The 21,339-nt window shown below is 44.8% G+C and overlaps 1 protein-coding gene across 2 annotated transcripts; it reads right to left on the bottom strand.

Moving 5' to 3' along the window:
* Positions 1-1,298: 1,298 nt before the first annotated feature.
* Positions 1,299-20,817, bottom strand: xrcc4 (X-ray repair complementing defective repair in Chinese hamster cells 4). 2 transcript variants are annotated; one of them, XM_071544014.1, is made up of 8 exons: positions 20,695-20,817; positions 16,773-16,932; positions 15,911-16,101; positions 11,240-11,406; positions 9,915-10,046; positions 9,481-9,641; positions 6,319-6,475; positions 1,299-1,783 (listed from the first exon to the last, which is right to left on the bottom strand). In XM_071544014.1, exons 2-8 carry the CDS (start codon positions 16,918-16,920, stop codon positions 1,669-1,671), a joined length of 1,071 nt encoding a protein of 356 aa, XP_071400115.1. In that variant the 5' UTR covers positions 16,921-16,932; positions 20,695-20,817; the 3' UTR covers positions 1,299-1,668. The 2 variants fall into 2 exon arrangements, with proteins under 2 accessions (XP_071400115.1, XP_071400116.1); XM_071544015.1 differs by lacking the exon at positions 1,299-1,783 and adding an exon at positions 3,348-3,539.
* Positions 20,818-21,339: the final 522 nt, after the last annotated feature.

Below are 21,339 nucleotides of genomic sequence, written 5' to 3'. Positions count from 1 at the left end.
TTTATTAAGATGCTTTGGCAATACTTGTCACCTGACATCCATTCCAATGAAGCAAATTGAATTGAATAAAAAAAAAAAAAATGAAGTGAGTAGGGAGCGCAGCTGTAGCAGTAGGCGCACCGGACGACTTGGGAACGCAGCTGCGCGATGATAAACCTTATCAAGTGATCGAGTGTTCGGGCTCGCTGCTGCTGGATGTAAATGGACATACAACTGGTCCCGAGTGTCAGCCCTTATCAATGCGGCCCTTATCTGTCTCGCTTATCGGCGTGGGAAGATTCCCAGTGCCCACCCAAAAAGTCAAGCTCGCCCCACCACGGAGCCCCATCCAGCATACTTCTCTAAAAAAAAAAAAAATCATCTTAAAGCTATCAGAGATATCGAATTTGCTTTAAATCTCCTTAGATGAAAAATCAAGCTGTAGATACTGACAGTGCAATAATAATACAATTTCAACCATACCTTGCAAGTCCTAAGAACTCCAAAAAAAAAATCCAGTTATATCAGGTTTATAGCACGCCGCGTCTTAGGAGCGTCGATTTGAAAGTCCTGGAGGTCCCGCTGCCCAGGGTGTGATGGCACTTCTTTCTTCTCTCTCTCTCTCGTTCTTCTCTCTCTCATCAGCTCCCCGCGCACACAGCAGTTCTGGTGTCGGACCTCTCTTCCACCTCTCAGCCGCGGCTGCAAGTTCAAATCCACTTTACACCCGCTATTATCCAGCCATTAGGAAGAGGAGGGGCGCACCAATACCGCCCAGCAGTGTGTGTGTGTGTGTGTGAGAGCGAGAGAGAGAGAGAGAGAGAGAGTGGGTGTGTGAGAGAGAGACAGAGGCAGAGGGTGTGAAATACAGGAGAGGCAGGGTGTGTGTATGTGAGAGAGAGAGAGATGGAGAGAAAGTGAGAGAGAGAGAGAGAGAGAGAGAGAGAGAGAGAGATAGAGGAAGGAAATGTGATGAGTAGGATCTTGTGTTTGTGAGGGAAAGAGGCAGAGAGACCGAGCGGCAGAAAGAGGGGGTGGGAGAGAGAGAGAGAGAGAGAGAGAGAGAGAGAGAAGAGAGAGAGAGAGAGAGAGAGAGAGAGAGAGAGAGATTGTGTGGGAGAGCAAGAGACCAGAATACAAACACACACACACACACACACACACACACACACACAATTATACCTTCAACAGAAGGAGCAGCAGCATCAAAGACACCAGAAAAAATAACATAAATACAAAATAACCAACAAAAACCAACACAAATTTAGACTTTGTTTAATTAATAATCGCATCCAAGGAGGATTATTAAAATGGCAAGACCGTTATTTTGCAAATACACATAAATCACACTTACATACAACACCACAAATTCATAAAAGCACATTACAAAATATATCAATAAACAAGAGCATGAGAATATTTCCTATATTTAAAAAAGCATTATGATTCTGGAGAACTATGAGTTTGCAGATGGAATTCCTCATAAATAAGTTATTAAAAACCATGACCCATAGCTAACCAGAAGTCACACTTACGTTATTTACCTTTATGATAATTCATTATAAAAATATCACTTTTACATTATAAACTGATGTCCTGATCGTTTCTAGCCCTGTGTACAGGACAGCGTCACAAAGAGATGAAAGACAGGATGATAAAAAGAGAGAGAGACGGCTGGGAAGCGAAGGGTCAGAAGTCCTCAAACAGGTCCTCTGCGGTCGGGCTTGTTGCCGCAGCGTCTGTCGAGCGCTGGGGCGTCTGCCGCTTATTGGCTGCTGAAGCGGCCGCCACGGGGGAGTCACTCCTGTGCAACACACACACACAGAAGAGAGAGAGAGAGAGAGAGAGAAAGAGAGAGAGCAGGTCAGCGGGCTAATGAGGCTGGTTTACAGCAGAGTTTTCCTGTTGAGACAGGAAGTGTATCATGTGGCCCATAAGGACCCAGACTAGAAACACATGGGCAAGGTTTATACCTGTGTGTACATAGGTAGGTGTGTGTCTATGTGTGTGTGTGTGTGTGTGTACTCGTGGCTCAGCAGCTCCCCCACCTTAAGTGGTCTACATCAAACGCTGGATTTGACTACCTGTGTGTTTCTTAACATTACGTAAACCCTTAAATTCTCATATACAAGCATGTTTCTAACAGGTATATTTTGCCTTACCTGCCACATGACAGCATCCTATCATGTCTGCGTATGAATCAGGACACTCGTAATTTCAAAGATACAGAAGAGGAGGAGAGGAAATCAAGGGAGAAGGAAAACATGAACGGAGGCCAGCAGGTGAACGCCCGGCGAATCTGAGTCTAGCATACTCCAAAGACCACACGCAAGCCATATCGGCATCTTTAAGCTTTATTTCCCCCAAAATCAGTTTTCAAAGACATGAAAGCTCAGACCGCATGGAAATAACGATTGCGATTGCCAACCTCTCCCGCCAATCCGAGCCCCCGCTGTAATGGCGATTAGCTCAATTGGGAACGAGAAGAAAGACCCCCCCCCCCCTCCTCCTCAGAACAAGGCCACGGGAGTGGGAACGGTGTGAGAAGGAGAAGGGTGGGTGGTGGGGTGGGGGGTCGGGGGGGGTATAGGCCCTGAGCTTGTTTAAATCATTACCAACTGTATGACAAAACACCGCCTCCCCTGCTGGAACCGGTTAAGAGGAAACAAGAGATGTGTTCACTGGGGAAGGGAAAGGGAAAGGGGGGGGGGGTTAGATGTTGAAACACAGTGCCATAGAAGACCACCAGAGACTCACACACACACACACACATGGCGGAGGGGACGTGAGGTGAGCATTTCGAGCCCCCCGAGAGGTGGGGTTAAGCTCAGGCGTGGTGGGGGTGGGGGGGCGCACAGGCAGGAGCCCCCACACATAGCCGGGTCTGGGGACATACCAGAGCGGCTGGTACGTGCCTGGTTTGTAGTTTAGGCGTGATTATACCTGGCCCTCAATCGCCCCGATCCACCAATCCATAGGCCCCCGAAAAGAACGTCTCATCTCACACAAATGTTAACGGGAGGATTTTGTTTTCTGTTTTTTTTACAGCTCACGTGGAGCATGTTAAGAGAGGGGGACACACAGCCTATACACCAACTGTGCCCAAGTCTCGTTTATAAAACCGACGTGAACCCGGTATAATGCGTCGGTCCCAGGTCTTGTAGTGATTATCTGTCGTGGCTAGGAGCTATGTTTGATAGTTTACAGAACCTGTGTGTGTGAGTAGAGAGAGAGAGAGAGAGAGAGAGAGACACAGATGCAAGCTCCTTTTAATTCCTTCTATCATGGGAAAATCATCTTCTGAGCATACGCTGATCTCAATGATGCGTTGATAGGCACTGCATCCAGTCAGAAACGAGAATCTGGGCATTAGGCTAACCGGCCCGTCTCCTCCTTTTACGAGCGAGCGACCCGGAGGTAAATAAACACACTCTTTCTGTTAAGTCTGTCCACATCCCCGACTCCTCGTCTTCCCCTTTTGCCTGGCCTTCATCTAAGCCTCGGCACTCTCTTTTCCCTTCTTTCTGCTTCTCCTCCTCCCTGTCCTCTTTGCCGAGGACCTGCACACAGAGAGAGAGAGAGAGAGAGATGAGAGAGATGAGAGAAAGGTGAATGGGGCGAGTGATACGGTGATACGGCGTACGGACTGCCAACCCGCAGCAGCCTTTCTCTTCCCTCCCCCTGGGACAGACAAAGGCTTCTCTTCTATCGGCGGGGTCTCCGGGGGGGTGTTTTGCCAGCTCCGAGGGGGGGGGGAGGGCAGGTCCCGCACCGAGCCACCGGGGCGATCAAAAAAAAAAAAAAAACACCCGGGCCGCAGCTGCCGACCGGGCTCACTGCTGGTTCTTGTTGTGGAGCGGGGGCAGAGCTGCTAATAGGGCTGGTAATGGGCACCGAGAGCAGCTGGGGATGGATGGCACCACTTATGGCCATCTGCATGTGGCACAGTTTACAGTCGTTGGCACTCTGGGGAAACTCGGGGGTAAAGTATATTCACGCTCTCTTGGAAGGAAAGGGCTGGGGGGGGGGGGGGGGGGGCTACAAAAACAGTGTCAGATTGAGACATGTCTTTGGAATTATTTTCTAAATGGCCACGTCCAGAAAGAAAAACTGGCAAATGAGAGATACGGGCAACAAGGACACCAGTATTGTGAGGGTTTTTTTTTTTGGATGTGTGGCAACGGGGGGGGGGGATTCAGAGCTGTCCGGGCGCCCGACTTTGAGACGGAGATACAGGGACTATGGACACTATGGAGACGAGTGTGTGAGAAAAAAAAAAGAAATAAAAAGAAAGAAGAAAAAAAAAAAGTTGCATAAGTGTTTCTTTGAGGCTGGTGGCCGACTTTGGCTCGCGTGGTCCTTCTCTTTAGAAATCCCCCTGCTGCTGGTTGTTTAGCCCTTAGAAATAATGACATTCAGCAATATCCAAAAAAGATTAATATTCTCCTCAATAGTAGAATTTATTCGGTGCTAATGAGAACACAACATTGATATAGCCCTTTCAGTCTGATGTTTTTTTCCCCCACTCTCATTCACATGAAGTCTTGAGTGGAGAAGGTATTTCTCCTTAGGCTAACTGTACCGGCCTCCTCATCACCAGCTGGCCTGCCTAAAGCCAAGGCAGTACATGTGTGTTTGTGTGTGTGTGTGTGTGGTTAGATAGAACGAAAGTGAAACGGAGAAAGAGAGAGTAAGAGCAGTCAAACAGAAAGAGAGAATCTTGAAGCGGTTGAGTTCACGAGCCCAGCAGCGGGAATCATAAACCCAGAGATCCTGCAGGACAACGGTGCTCTTTTACTACCAATAAACTGAGAGAGGTGAATATGATATTCCCCTCTCTCAGTGGAATGCTGTAAATGCGATGGGCCCTGGAGGTGGACAGCTGGGCTTTTTCTTTAGATCTGATAGAAGAGGTACAGGAGTGGAAACTTGTGTGAGAGTGCGAGAGCGGGTAACTGGAACAAGGTGACACCGCTGTTCGGGCCGAATACTTTGCCTGTCCGCTCTTGTTCTTCAAGCACCTCTGTCCTCCTTACATGTCCCACTCTCCTCTCCTCTCCTCTCCTCTCCTCTCCTCTGAGGACAGTGATGTAGTAGCTTTTCCTGTTCTAGTGCCAGAGTGGTGACATGGCCTCAGCTCCCGGGCCAACTGTGGCACGTACTGTATATGTCATACGGCTAAGTGTGTGGTGACAAGTTTATGAAAATATGAACATGAGAGCTTCTTCGGGGGCCAGAGAGAGTCTGCCTCCTCCCTGCAAAACCCTACAGTTGGACGTTTGTATTTGACCAAGTGATTGCCATTAGAGCTCCAAGACTGTGATACGACCTGTTCAAGGAACTCATTTTAATGTGTCCTTTATCTTTGTATTTCTTGTATATTTCCTTTTTTTATCCTTTTCTAATTCATTTTCTAATTCTTTTTTAAGCATAAAATGTATTATTATTCCAAACACTGTGTTGGTAGTCTTTGGTAGCGACACATCTTCTCACACACACCCCACACACATCCATTCACTCACATTCCATCACATATTTACACGTTACACGTTCTCACTGATTGTGTTGTGGTCGAACCCGGTCAATCAGTGGTTTTACGACAGACTGCCACCACGCATACGAGTTCTTTCTTCACATACAGTGACGGCAATTTGGGGGGGGGGGGGGGGCTTGTCAAGCTCCAATCTCATTTGAGCAGTGATTTTCCAGGCCCAGGGGGTTTAACATCTTTGAGAGGGACCGCAGATTGGGTGTAATTACCCGACACAAAGGAGATCCCCGACAGGAAACTTTTATGACGTTTGATTTTCCCATTCGGAGGGGACACCACGGGGGGAGAAGTGGGAGGCGAGGGAGGAGAGGGAGGCGGGGTGAGAAACCAACTGAGATAAACGGACAGACAAGCTGGCAGTTATTTACGCAGATAAGACCAACGCCAGGTGCGCAAGCTCATCGAGATCTTTAGAATTCTACAGCAAAAAAAGGAGAGGCACACTTAAGTTACAGTGGCAACAGTAATGTACATGTACAGTCTATGTTTGTGTGCTATTTGGGGTTAGAGATGTTACACCCTTGCTAAAATGAACAGATTTGAGGACAGCTAAATGAGCCGTTTACTGGCTACAAAGCCAGTAAACTGATCTAAGAAAGACATTAACTGAGTTTATACCATTAGGGAGGTGGCTAATGTCTAGGAGGAACTTCTTTCCATGCATTGTTAAAACAAACCCAGACAATAAATATGTACAAACAGATGCAATTAGCATTAGCGCAGTGTTCCATACAGTGCACTGGCTGTATTGCAGTGCAGACACGTCATGCAGATTGGGTGTCTCCTACCTCTGTCTCTGGGACGTCTGTGGGCTCGGTCGCTTCGCCACGAGGTCCGGGGCCCTGAGGTCCGGGGCCCGGAGGTGACGGAAGCGCCGCTTGCGACAGGGCGCCACATCCGTGATGTCATTCAGACTGTCGTCCAATGGGCTCGGGTTACAGGGTTCTGAGGAGTAGACCGGAGTCAGTCAGGTTTCCAGCCTAGATACTGTACATCTGAATTACACTTTCAAGCATTTCTAATGAATAGTCTATTGTAGAAGAGGAATAGGTGTCTGATTGTAGCTTAAACCAAGTAAATGACTAAGCAAAATGGAACAAATTGCCCCATTTCATTCCTAATATCGGGATGCACAGTAGGTTATATAATGCACACGTTCAGAAAGTGCTTGTCTGGTATGAACTTTTTTTTTACACGCCATTCTTCCAGTTTGAATGGCAGACGGCACGCCACCGACATCTGGTCATGCCTCCTCTCCTCTCTCCTCAGCTCCGTCTTGTCTCGCTTTTCGTCGCCTCTCTAATTCCTCCCCTTCTCCCTCTGTCCTTAAAAAGCAGGGGATGCCGGGGACGAGCGCGCGCGGGACAACAGAAGAGCGGCAGATGGCTCGCAAACGCCCCCAGGATCAAAGGCCAAGGGGGAACGCGGAGTGGGGAAAATGTGGACTCATCCCCTAGAATTACGTGTTTTTCCTTTTGCTTATATTTATCTCCGCTGATGCATTTCCTTCATTTCAATACCACACGGTCTCGCATATTTACTACAGATATTATGACTTTTACCGCAGTCTGTAAAAGCAGTCTTTTAAACTGAATGGCCCCATTCAACACATTGTCAAAATGGCAGGAGTGAGTAAAACTGCAACAAAGGGCGGACAGGTGTCAGCGAGACAGAAAAATAATCACGTGACTTCTCAGTTATGGGAATGCCTCTCCTACCAGACGCCACTACACAATACACACACACACACACACACACCGACACCACAAATTCCCTATAAGAGAAAGTCACTTCACCTCTTCCCCTCTCCCTCTGTCGGCCCCCGACTGGCAACACACAGCACATCTGAGTCATTGTCGTGGCAACGGAAAGAACACAGAAACCTATGAGCTTTTCCTCATCAATCTCAGGGCACAGACGGAGGGGGAAAAGGCCCGGGGAGTGAGGACACCTACGTAGCCCAGGAGCACTTGACGTATCACACACCGACCCAAAACCATGGCCACGGAGGGTTTTTTAGCTTGTGTGAGAGACTGGAAAAAATGTTCGCGAATCGGGAAAGTCAACTGCTGAGAGGAGGGTAAAAAAAACTCCCCTGGAAACGTCACACTCCACTTTCGTCTCTGCCCATTAACCTCTTTTTTTGAATAACTTATGTCCTACCCAAACTTATTTTAGGGTAAGGCGCAACTGCATTACAGACATTTAGCCTACTCCTGGCACATTAATCACATCCAATCCTCTCAGGGCCTCAATCTAGAGGCTGACACAGTGCAAAGCCAAGGTCAGAGCTGCTTGTCTTCCTTAGCGGTACCTAGAGCTGTCAGTTCACAGAGGCCCGCTGCTCTCGATGACATCATTTCTCAGTGGCGTCATGGTTGGGTCCTGGGCAGGAATAACACAGAAGTCTGACTGATGCACGTACAACACTGCGCTCCTATGACAACAGCTCCGAAAAAAATCAGTCATATTTTACAAAACATGAGAAACCTCCGGGTGGCAGGTACACAGCGGGTTTTAAATCACAACGTAAAGCCATGCAGGCACTATAAACATCCTCAAGCAGCCGATAAGATACAGTTTCAAACAAAAATGACAAATTTATACTTCTAATTATGAAGGTGGTGTGATGTAATTTCAGATGCTAGACCTACATACAGTCAGGTACTGTATGTTTTTTTTTTTGCACTTTACTTTGGGGCCCAACTACATAGAAAAAGAGATGGCCATGAGGTTTTGGGTTTCCACTTTGCCCCCAATGGATTTATGGATTTCCCAGAAAGAAGTGGTACATGAGAGCTGAAACTTAAGAGCATCAACCAGGACTGTTAGTTCACAGATTCTGCCTCCAATTATTTAGCTTGTGTGACACTTCCTTCCTATATGGCTGCCCCACTGGGAAAGCATTCTGGGTCTAAACTGTGATGCTTGGAGAATGGGGCCTCCTGTTCAGCAACCCTTTGGCTTTTATAGATTACATGCATTTCTTTTAAAAAGGTGTAGTTATGTACTTTATGTAGATGATCCTTGAAGCTTCTTGTCTGAAAACTCTTCCCTCCGTAACGGCGTCATTCCATTCATTTATTTATGGAGTAAATACGTAGACAGTATCACAACCCATTTTCTTTCCCTTTTTCATAAGTTCCCGTTTCACAAGTTTATTTGTTCCTATTTTTGTTACCCACACAATGAAAATGAATTAAATGAAAGCTTCATTCTAGTGTTGTAATTGTCAGTTGTCGGCTGTGTGTTATATGGACAAACTTCACCTGTGTTTCAACTGGCATGAGGGGGAGGAGATGATGACAGAATTTTCATTTTTGGGTGAACTATTCCTTTAACTTTTCGCCTCACCTGCCAAGGGATGGTAAACAAAAAAAGAAAATTACCAGCTGAGAATAATTTTGACCAGCCAAATTAATGAATATAGATTTCCTGTATAGAAATATATCACCCTACCTGTTTTCAATGCTACTTTGTGTACAGAATCAGCTACTGTGTGTTGCTCACTTACATATAGAATGGATGGTTGTTGTTTTAATCCTCATTTTTCTTGACCTCACACCTGCTATCTGTCTCCACAGGGGATTAATGTTAAGTTTCGCTACTTAGGTTTGTTTTGTGTAGAGCCAGAGTAACAGGCAGCCAATCAGGAGCCTGTTTGATACAGAACATCCTCTTCTTTGTCTCTATACATAGAAATCTTCATCAGGACCCCCACATAGTTTTCATGAGATGAGATGAGATGAGATGAGATGGGCCGGTGTCCTGTCCCTGCTCTCTAAATTAACACACGCACTCAAGTAAACACACACTCCAGGAGGGCGATCACACACATGCTACATTGTCATTACTCTTAAGCCCACTCTGCACACGACCAGTTTGGGAGACTGGAAGCAAGAGTCCAGGGGGAGGGGGGGGGGGGGGGGCTTCATCTACAATGTCCTCACCCTGGGACGGTAGCGTGGAGGTGGAGGCGGGGGGGGCAGGCTGCGCTCCCTCTGGCTCCTCGTCGGTGCTGCCTCCATACTCGTCCTCCTCATCCGCCTCCTCCTGGCCTGGGGTTCGGCTCGATCTCACTGAACCCCTCTTTTTCTGCCCGTCCGAACTCCTGCAGCAGAGCGCCACAAAAAGAGAAAAACACACTTGAACACATATGCTGATGTCGGTGACCCTTTGCTGAAAGTTACATAATCGTGAAACTTATCTGAAATCACATGACTGTCACAACAAAGCGGATGAATCAGAGGCATGCCGGATAGAATTGACGTCAAAGGCTCTTGGGGGATTTATTGGGCAAGGATTTCACATCTTTGAATATTTGAATCTAAAAACCAAGGGGGACTAAAAGACTGTAACATCCACTAAATATAAACCAACGTACCTGGCCTCCTGTAGGTGTGTTACAGTATCCTGCAGACTGCGGATCTTGGCTTTCTTCTCGTTGAGGACCAGGACGAACCGAGAGTACAGGTCTGCCTCCAGCGCCTCCTTCCCACCGGCGTAGCGCTTCATCCTTCAATACACGGCATCGAAATATTAAAATCGGCAAATCCCGCTTCCTTCCTTCACTCGACCCCGCCTTCCCCCCCGCTTCATCAGCCGCAAAGGCCACCGGCACAGTTCACTCTGGTCACCGTGAAAGACCTGGGTGTTTTCCCCACTAGAAACATAATACCCATATTTCTAAATCGGTGATGGATGCTGCAGTCGGGAGGCTGATTACAAACCCAAATAATCAGTCAAGGTGAGCTCCCCCTCGACACCGACTTTTGTGTGAGTGTGTGTGTGTGTGTGTGTGTGTGTGTGAGCCATTGTTTACCATCAAAGCAAAGCAAGAGATCTTTTTTGAAATCTGAGGAGAGTTTATACAGCTCATGGAAAATAACTCATTAAGAACAGATGGTGATGTTATACATGTACTGTAACACAGTTCTGTAACAACCTATTATCTACAGTATGTATTGTCTCTCTAGTTTTGTTCCTTTCTTTACTTGTTTATTGTATTATGTTGCTTAGCTGTCAACTTAAACTGAAGTACCAATTCATATATCCTTGAAAGAAATGTGCAGTCAGTTAGTTTGGGGCCCCTCTCAGTTTTGCTGGGTGTGCTGGAGCCTCCCACACACGTGCACACCGGTATGACATCACTTCATAGCTCAATGTGACATACAGTCGGAGGCAGACGGCCCCTCCCTGCCGACCGTTATGAGGATTGGGTAATAACTCAGAAGGGAAGGCGTACTGGATTTTGGGGAAATCAAAACTTAAGCTGTTAAAAGTTGTGTTGTGCCGAGTTCCCACCGTCGCCTTCGTGTAAAAATCCCATATTTTTTTTTCCCACGACTCTCCATAACTAAGTGGGAGCGCTTCAATGCCCCGAAAATGTCATTCCTTCCTGGGTTTGTTAGTGTTGTTTTTCAGTCTAGATTCCACACAATGTAGAAAACCGACTGAAAAACCACCATCTGATGCCATAAATGTGTGAAACATGTTGTAAAATACATGCTGGCATATTCCTGTAGATGTAACCAATTTGCAAAATCCCCTGATATTCCCTAACTACCGGAGAATTCACCAAATTCCCCGACTCTCCGCATCTGGAAAACGCTTCTCATGATATTGCAGAAATTCCATTACCAGTGGGAACCCTGGTTGTCCTGTGTTTTGCGAATGTGTGTGTGTGTGTGTGTGTGCATGCATGGTTACTCTGCGGTGATGTGCTGCTGCTCTCTTCTGAGTCTCTGGTTCTCCTCCTGGAGTTTCTGGTTGTGGCGCTCCAGTGTCTTTCCCCTCTCCAGACCGTGAATCAGTAACTCTCTCACGGTCTCCGCCGGCTCCGGGACGGCATCCAGCAGGACGGAACCCAGCCTGAACTGGAGGAGGGAATGGATGAGGGAGAGAAGTGAGAAAATTGCAAAAGAGCTCTGACATTCTCTAATAAGAGAATATAATAATAATGTGATTTGGCACTTTCCACTCCTCTTCTTAACTGTTTGACCTCTTCACTGACGCTCACACACTTCAGCCCCGCTGTCACCTGGGAGCCAAAGTTTTTCGTCACACATGGCCTCACCATGTTTACACACAGATAAGAGCCGCTGACCTCTCAGACCATCGGCTCCCCAAATAACTGACCTCTGGGGATGGGAGATGGCAGCTGTGTGTTTGCATGCGTACGCTTGTGTGTGTGTGTGTGTGTGTGTGTGGCTGCTCAGACTGGATAAGGGAGATAAACAGTAAAAAAGCTGGTGACAGACGCGGCTGGGTTTGGTATTTAGTTAACCTCTAACACAGCAGTCCATCCACACAGCAAATCAAGGCATGTAAACATTTACACCTGATTCTTCATTTTATTTGCCCGTGATTTATACGAGGAAAGGCTTTCTCCCGCACTCTGCTACTTAGCAATGCGACACCTTTTTTTTTTTTTTATTTCAGAGTAATGTTTTGGTCCAGCTAGACCCTCGTCAGACGTTTGCAGTTTTTTTTTCCATTGTTGAGTCTACTGCTTTTCTCTCGACGCACCTGCACACACATTTCTGAATGTGTGAGTTTTCCATTTGCTGAACCCCGTCTTTATAAAAACAAAAAGGTTGTAGATGCTAAAATAAAAAAAAAAAAAGAAAACACAGAAACAGGCAATGGCATTACAATAAGCTAGAACATTCATTGTACATTATTGATCAAATTGTAGACTTTACTCGGGTTATAGGAATAACATTTACACTACCTGTCAAAAGTTTGGACACACCACATTTTTCTTTATTTTTACTATTTTCCACATTTTAGAATAACAGTAAAGACATCAAAACTATGAAATAACACAAATGGAATGATGCAGTGACCAAAAAACTATCTTATATTGTAGATTCTTTAAAGCAGCCGCCTTGATGGAAAGGCAAAGGCTTTGGAAAGAAATTCACACATAGGATCAACTTCACTATTTATATTTGTCTAAGAAACACATTTCAAGCATTTAAGCAGAAGCCTTCAGATCAAAATGGCTTTAAGAGAATGAAAAACATGCAAGCATTCAGTGAGGTGTCTCGAAACTTTTGACTGGAAGTGTAAAATCACTTATGTTGTGCTTAAGTCTTCAACAGATAATTACATTTTTAAGTGTAAGAACTAAGAAATCTGATGTAAGCGCTCTGCTGAAAGGGAAGCAAGAACAATGTCAGCGTGGGACAGGAACCAAACTTTTTCTCTCACATATTCTCTTCCCTTTTCACCCGTCCTCATCTTTTCCGCTGCTCGCTCTCTCTCTCTCGTGTCTTCCTGCCCTGCGCTTCTCTCCGTCAAGCTGGGCAATTTGCAAGCGCATAATATCTGCCAGCTATTACTTCATCGCCTCTCGGCAATATTAAGTAAATAACCTCAGACTAAACAGCGGACTAAAATACTGCTCGAATGGAAATACTTCTCCCAAGCCCTTCTGGCAAGCAGTTCTAGCTGTCACCTCATCATATGCTCTTAGTTGGTATTAAGCTATTAACTGTTTCCAATTTGACCAGAAACATATTAACCAGTGAGGACTTTGGCTGTCACCTGACTGGCCACATTAGGGATCTGGGTTGTAAAACGATTGGTGAGTAACATTCAGAGCCTAATGCTATTGACTGGTGCAGTGATGAGACCCCAGCAGGTTGGCTGGACAATGTTGGCAGAGGAAATGTTGATGTGGGCAAAGGTTCCTCAAGTCGTCATAGAGACGCTACTGTTTCAAATGCTGTTTCTGACTCAGTGCTGCACTGATTAACTACAGGACACTTTTATTTGGGGGAGAAACTCCTGTGTGCAACCCCACCTATTGTAAATTTACTACTGCTGTGGGTGACTGCTGGTGGACGCCGACTTTAAATATCCCGGCATATTGATAAATAAAAAAGATGAAAGTTTCCTCACACCGCAGTTATTGCATGATAAATGAACAACAGATGAAGTAAAAAGTCACAGTGCCAAAAACTTAGCTGGACAGAGCCAAACCTAATAACACTTCTTTACAAAAAGGCATAGAGACAAACTGAAAGGTAGAAAAAAACAACAACTAGAGGACCAAACATTTCAGCTACACTCTATCATCAAAGTACGGCAGAGGATTAGGGCCACATGTGAAAAATGTATTTGAATTCCGAGAATCAAGTCAGAATTCTTAGTTTAAAGTCAGAATTCTGAGAACAAAATCAGAATTCTGAGAACAAAATCAAATTCTGAGAACAAAATCAAAATTCTGACTAAAGTGTGAATATTTTCATACCAGGCCCCATGAGAAAAGAAGTCACATGGCAAATGATTGCTTAGCTATGTAACACTACCAGCACAAGCACGCCTTCTCCTTCTCCAACTCCCACTTCATATGTACACTAATCCAACATGACAGCCTATAGGAAGATTTCTGGCTATAGTCTTTATGTTGTTTATCATAATACAAGGATTTGTTGAAAAATACATTGTATTGTGTATAGAAATCACCATGACCATCTGATTATGTCGACAATAGGCAAAATCATAACACTATGTGGGGATGAGCTTTAGTGTTTAAATCAATTCAATTCACTGGAATTACTATAAAAGACATTTTTGAAACAAATTTCAACCATGAACTTTATAATAGGCCAACATTAATACCACATGCCACAGTCATAACAATATGAAACATCTTACACATCTCTATTTGAGTTCTAACAGCTTACAGCAGTGTTAAAGAGACTGTCCTGGCAAAAATGCATAATCACAAACACACACACACGCTTGGTATGCGAACCACCTCAGGTAACACCTGCACATGTGTGAGAGTCTCACTTCTGGGGTCTTTTTTTATTTCCACATGGTGTTTTTCGGCCCCGGACGTGAGCTGCTATTAGGGGTGAATGACCAGGCATTAGACTGGAAGCCTTTCATTATGACTCATAACTTTATGACAGATGAATTACTGTTTTTTTTTGTTTTTTTTTGTTATGTTGAGCAACAGAAAACCCTGGACACCTCGGCTGACACGTCCCAGTGCACTTCTGCAAAATCTGTTTCAAACTCTCATTTTTAAAAACAGAAACATCGATTCATTTCCCCTTTGCTGCAACAGATGCAGTAGGATTTCCATGCTGTCATCGCTACCATGGCAACAAGGTTTCTGTGTACGCGTAATGCCGCGCGCGAATGAGCGAGTGTGTGCGTGTCTAAGCTGTGAGCAGGGGTCTTTTGCTTTTTTGCTAAAGAAGTCGAATGTTGTTCAACCCCATAGTAACTGTGTCGTCACTCGGCAAAATGACGCAAGCACAGATCCATCAAAGCCATATTTTTCACATAGCAGCTATGAGTATCCTAAGGTCACATACCAACATTCAGCTGGGTAACTCAACAGCAGAAAAGTCTCTAATAAGTCTGTATTTGTTGAGAAAACCATGCAGCATTCCCTTCCTCCCTCACTGCTGCCTTCCTTTTAGAAGAATGTTCAAAAATTCATCATTTGGCCTTATTGCTCATGGAAAACAAACAGGATAACTGCAGTGAAATCGCCCATAACATGCTTGGTTTTCCAAAACCGCATCATTGAAATTGCTAAACTGCAAACAAGAGCGCAGCTGGGTTCAAAAACACAAAATGACCCCCCCCCCCCCCCCCCCCCAGGCCCATCACTACAAAAACGTTAGGGGGAAACTCTAAATCACGACTAGACACCTGGAAATTGGGGGAGAGACACTGAAGAGCCAGTGATTCATGATAGCGGGAAGATTTATCGCACGACAGCTCCATTAGCAGCAGGGGTGCTGATCTGAGAACAGTTCCCCCGTAGTCGCAGTGAGCGTTACTTGACGATCCCAGGAAAAATATTCAGATTCCTCGAAGCTCATGAATATCACACCCGGGCCCGAGCGACAGCCTAGTGGATCAACTACCTACAGATGGTTCCACACATCTGAAATAGACAGGAGGCCGTTGTTACATGCTGGGTGCTGGATCAGATTACAGGACGTGTCCCATCACCATCCTCTTGCATGATTATTTGTCTAGTTATTATTCTATTAAGTCAGTTAACATTTACTCCGATTCCGCGGTGCGATATCACTCCGCATGGCTCGAGTTACAGTTATAACATCAGCAACCCCTTCACCATGTCAACCAGGTGGCAACGCATACACACTTCACACTCTATTAATCACTCCCTGGGTTCGATTACGCAATCAAAACAGCTCTGTGTAGTTTTCTGGGTCTTTTAAGCACCCTTAGATTAGGAAAATGGGGTTATCGACATTTAGGGGGGCTGACGTCATGGGAAATGGGTGCAGAAATATGCAGTTTGATGATAATGTTGTCAGTCAAACCTAACGATGTGTCAGTGTGTGTGTGTGTGTGTGTGTGTGTGTGCGGGCCGCTCACCGAGATGTCCCTCTGCACCTTCTCGTAGGCCAGGGTGAAGCTGGAGCCCAGGCCCCGCGGGGAGGGCGTCAGGGTGAAGCTGTACGTGTCGGGGCTCTCTGTCCCGGTCAGAGCCTGGTGGAGGTCCCGGATGTACCTCTCCTTCTGCATCTCCAGGTCGTCCGCCTCGCCGCGCAGGGCAGCCTCACTCACTGCACAGAGAGGGGGGGGGGGGGGGGGGGGGGATCATATAAACATATGCAACCAGCAGTTTCAAATCAGAACCTCTCAAAAGAAATGTTAGAAATGTAAGAATGAATGTATGACAAGGTGGATATTGCAACATTAAGAGTGTTTGGCAATTTAGCAGTAGAACTAGTTGAGATATAAGTAATATATAAAAAGATCTATATGCAATCTGACAAATTAAAGGAAAAGTGAGAATACAAAGAAAAACGGTATGTGAAAATACAGCTTATAATAGGATGTACAAAAGTGTGTGTAGTTGTACTCACATTATCAATACATCTTATCAAATATATTCAAATTACAGACATGGATAACATGCACAAAGTGTTATGATTGACATTTGATTGACTCATTGATTGTGATTGACTCATTGACATTTATGTGCATTCACAGCTGTGAGGGACAGTAATGCACATAAATACATAAATGTCAATGAGGGCGCCCTCTCACATGTGCGCAGGTTAAGTGAGAATGGTGTGTGTGTGTGTGTGTGTGTGTGTGTGTGTGTGGTCAAACAGGTGAGCTTGTCCTGAGGTGGGCGAGTGTCGTCGGGTGAGGGGAGATATGCGAGGTCAGACAGGTGAACGGCGAGAACTCAGACAGGTGTGAGGTCGGACCGGGTGAGAGACGTTACCCTCTCCTCTCCAAGCGTCCTGCCCATCAGTCAGCAGCAACTGGAACCCGGAGCCTAAGTCCCGCCCCTCCCAATCCACACGCATGAAGTAGGCAGACTGACGCTCGGGCCCTGAGGAGACGTGGATCTCCCGCACCGTCACGTGCATCGCGGCAAAGACCTGTGGAAAAATTTAGCATTATCCTAAAAGTGAGAAAATGAGAACTTGTAGCAGTTCTAAGGCTGGATAGTTAGTTAGTTAATAGTAATTTGTCCAAAAATTCAACAAAAACTTTCAATGGCAGATTTCTTCTCAAGAGACATCAAGCACATCTTGTTTTGTTTACATGGGAAGAGAGCAAAGCTAGACAGCTGAAGTTCTTAAGCTGTGGATTCCTAATGGATTATGACTTCTACAAGGCTAATCTTCAAGTTAAGTCAAGTTTATTTATACAGTACAGCCCGTCATCACAAAAGCATATCTCAGAGGACTTGTTGTATCTCTTCATACTTTGCGTAATAACTGCCTACTTAACATACTGTACGCTAGGGCTGAACGATTTTGAAAAAAATATCTTATTGCGATTATTTTGTCTGATATTGCAATTGCGATATGACTTGCGATATTAGAGGGAATGATCATTTTTACATCATTATTCTCATTTTCATTGAAAAACGTATTAAAATGATTATGGTGTGATTTTTTGCGGGGATCTGTACCAAACAAAGATGTTTTCTTAAGTCTGCGAAATATGATGTGTAGGCCAGGACATCTCTGCGATCCTCTTGCGATTTGAAAATTGCAGTAGGCCATATTGCGATTTCGATAAAATTTCAATTAATTGTTCAGCCCTACTGTATGCTAAAGTGTTAGCATGCGCACCAGACGCGATCTACAGAGATGATATTGGTGCCAGTCTTCTCGCTACATACTGGGTCAGGTGACCAATGAGCCAAACTCCCAGAGAGGCTACTGACTTGTTGGGTGTTTGTCATTAACCAAGACAACCAAGTTTTTATACTGTATATGCACCGAGAAAAGATTGGGTCAAGGCCTTTAACAGACACTGGCCAATCAATACTCATGCTGTGTCGCTTCCTTGTATGATGCATATTCGACTGTCTGAGTCCTACAATATGATTGGTTGTCTGCTTTATGATCCCACCCGATTTGGCATGACACCAGCAAATCAGTGCTTTGTGTCTCCGCCGTTGTCTTTGGCATGCAGGCTAAATATTACTGCATTTTCTTGTTGATTGTTGTCTCATGAAGCCTTGGCCAAAATCCCCATGTTTTCAATATCCTGTAGATAAATCAACTTTTAATGGAGACGGTGTGGCACCAATCCATTCTGTACATGTCTCCGTAAGTCAAACCTTCTATCTAAAACACATAGGCTGACGGGCCTAATTTCTGGAGCGGTGTCCAACTCAGTGCGGACCGGTCATAATTCCCACTGCTGTTCTTACATCATTTTCCTGGCATCTACAGCCGCCTGCTGCTTCACGTGACAGCCAAACTGTTAAAATACTCTACCTCCACTCGCCTTGGCTCGGAAATATCTAGCAATCCGGCCTCAAACAAAAAGAAATTAGCATAGGGTGCTCCTGCATGTGGTTCTGGTTTTACAGGAGTTACCTCGATAGGCTGTACATTTATCAGCGCGAACCCTTCAGCGGCATTAGCATCAACGCGCTGGGGGCAGGAGCTATGGTCACAGGGAGTGAATGGGAGGCTTTTCTTAAGGTCCGCAGGGAAAGTGGATCTGTAAACCATCAGAAACCTCACAAGGCTTGGCTGTGAGAAGATGAAAACACAAAAGGCCTGTCTGTACTCTGCTATGCTGTAGCTACATATTGGCCTAGTAGGTGGTAGCTAAACATACAGTAGATCTCCAGTGGGCCAGCCACTATGCTGAATTATTAAACCTCTGTAAAAATAACGGATTAGCTATTCCCTTTGCTGAAATATACCGATTACAATTTAGGCGTAATACCAGAATGAGGATTATATAATTGCTAAACATCCGTTTTCCTCTTAGTCCCATTTGTTCACACCGGGCCTGACTGTTGTAAATGATCAGGCCAGCACCACGCAACCGTGTCATCACAGCCCAAGCACTGTAATGCAGCAGTACACAACCTCTTATTAAGTCTAAGTACAGGCTTAGCAGTGTAAGGCAGAGAAACTTACTCATCAGTTACCTGTATACTAATGACCGGCCACAGCAGCATGCTTCGTAACGCAGCCAGGCCTGTGTTTTAGCACACCAGAATAGCAACCTGATCTTTAACAACATCCTTTTAACACCTGCTTTGGGACAAAATAGATGCACACAGTTGAAGGAACTTTTCAATGATAAAAAAAAAAACAAGTGATCCTAAAAAAAGTGCCATTTACCAATTTCATTTTCATTTGGTATCTTTTTCTTTCACAGTCATTGTTCATTGAAACAGTGCCTCTGGTCTGGAGGAACAATCAGAGATGATCTCATGGAAATTTGATTTGGCTACATTCAATCCCTCATCTCTCCTTTATCTCACAAGTGAAAAAAAAGCCACAGTAGGTAGTTTGAGAAAAACCAGGAAGACAACAGCACTTAGCCCCCCCTCCCCTCCCCTCCCCTCCTCTCCCTCTCCCCTCCCTCTCCCCTCCCTCCCCTGCATACTGAGCCAGTAGTAATTGACATGCAGCTGATTGACACTTTGGAGCAAAATTCTCCTGCTCTTAAGTTTACCTCAGCTGGTGAGATGCCTGAGCCACAAAATCTACTTAGAAAGAAAAATAGAAGAGCAATGGGGCTATCAACATTGACAAGATTCAGATATATTATACTCATGTATGTTCACCCAAGATGGAGATTACTTTTTATATGTAGGGATATTCCCATAGATTGATATACTGAAACAAATTCTGGATTGGGACTTTAAAATGCAAACTATGGTGGGATTAACAGCAGGTGGATTTAATATATTTTCAAAATGATTTGTTTGTATTTTCATTTGAGTATAGAATATACAGACTTCATTATTGGTATCTGAAAAATAGACCCAAACAGCCCTATGACATTTTTTGAGCATGAGCAAAATACCATTCATAACCCTTAAGCAAAGTAGAGATCACTGAGCACTGATACTTATGACTTGCTGAATAGCAAATTAAACGAGGCCCCTTTTGAAAGAAGAAAGCTCATTCCTCAGCTCTATTAGCTCTCCAGTACTGTCCTAGTGTCCTTCATTAGTCTCAGTAACGCCTGCACCTGGAAAGGCACAAGTGATACCAGGCTACGCTCTGTCTCGTGTGGAGAAACGGTCACGCCGAAGCTCCATTCAGAAATCTGGCAGTCTAATGTTGCCTTGCAAACATAGCAAACATACAGACCTTGTACAACACGACGTAAGGCCTTTTACGAATCGGCAGAAGCCACTTTTCAATTCGGCATACATCAAAGAGACCAAGCACCGCTTATTTCAGGTAAAACCAACTTTTAGAATTGATTCGTACGCTTGTTATTCCCACAAGCCTCTTCCAGAGTCTACCGTGGTGAGTGGTAGCAACCACTCCTGGAAGATTTTTATTGAAATTAAGTGCTGTTTGGTGCGTCCCGTGCATGCCGATTTTGCCAGAAGACCCTCGCGATTCAGAAAATGTCCAAAGTTTTGTTCTGAGAGGAATGTAACTCTGCCGAACAGCAAGGCACGATTAAAATGCTAGCAACCACTCAACATAAACGACAGTAACAGAAACTGAGGGAAATTTCGCTCTCGTGCAATAAAGAACGGGTTGCATTACGCATTATACGGCTTATATCGCCAAACACATAATGGTTTTCGTCGTGGAACACTGTTTGTAAACAGAGGAGCTCGAGCAAAGTGACAGTAACACGTGTTAACCAATGCAAAGCTATACTTCCAAAACAACTACCTTATTCTTTGATCTTACCTATACTGTACCGCGTATGCCGTAGGCTCTGGTTTGATGTATAAATGATTTATCGCTGATAGTTAGTGAAAACTCAGAGCTAAGCCGGTGATTTTCGGCGTAAAGGGAATCTTCACTTTTGCCCAACTACGTCATCATTAAGCGACACCGGCTAGGGAACAGCTGATGAATGAATCTAATATAGAACCTCCTTGGTTCTTTCTCTCTTTATTTAGTTCTTTCTTTACTTATTTAAAATGTCAACACTTTAATTCAATACAAACAGTGTCATCTATAAAGGTAACAAAGTAAAAGATGAATTAAACAATTACCATTTTAATTAGATTACTTTAAAAGTCACCAAAATTGCCAATCTGACAGCCACTAGTCATGCCCAATTGAGTTAAGGTGGGATGTGTCTCCTCAGATATTTGACATCTAACATCTCTCAGATGTAAAGACAATGTTTTGTTTTTATTATTTCTTGAAATATTTAGTGAAGTTTTAGCTTGTGTAACCGATCACATCTTGATAATCTATCCTCCCCTTTCTAATTTTTTCCTAAGTTCCCTCCACAGAATTGGCCTCACCACAGAAAGCTCTGTGGAAATGCAGCTGTTGCCACGCTGGTGAGAACGATGTCAATATCTAAATTCTCTATTGATT

Source organism: Centroberyx affinis, unplaced genomic scaffold, assembly GCF_046629955.1.
Source record: "Centroberyx affinis isolate AG114_WGS23_722 - 3 ecotype Tasmania unplaced genomic scaffold, CSIRO-AGI_Caff_v1 ptg004433l_1, whole genome shotgun sequence".
NCBI classification, from domain to species: Eukaryota; Metazoa; Chordata; class Actinopteri; order Beryciformes; family Berycidae; genus Centroberyx; species Centroberyx affinis.
This window is presented reverse-complemented; position numbering and strand designations above follow the sequence as displayed.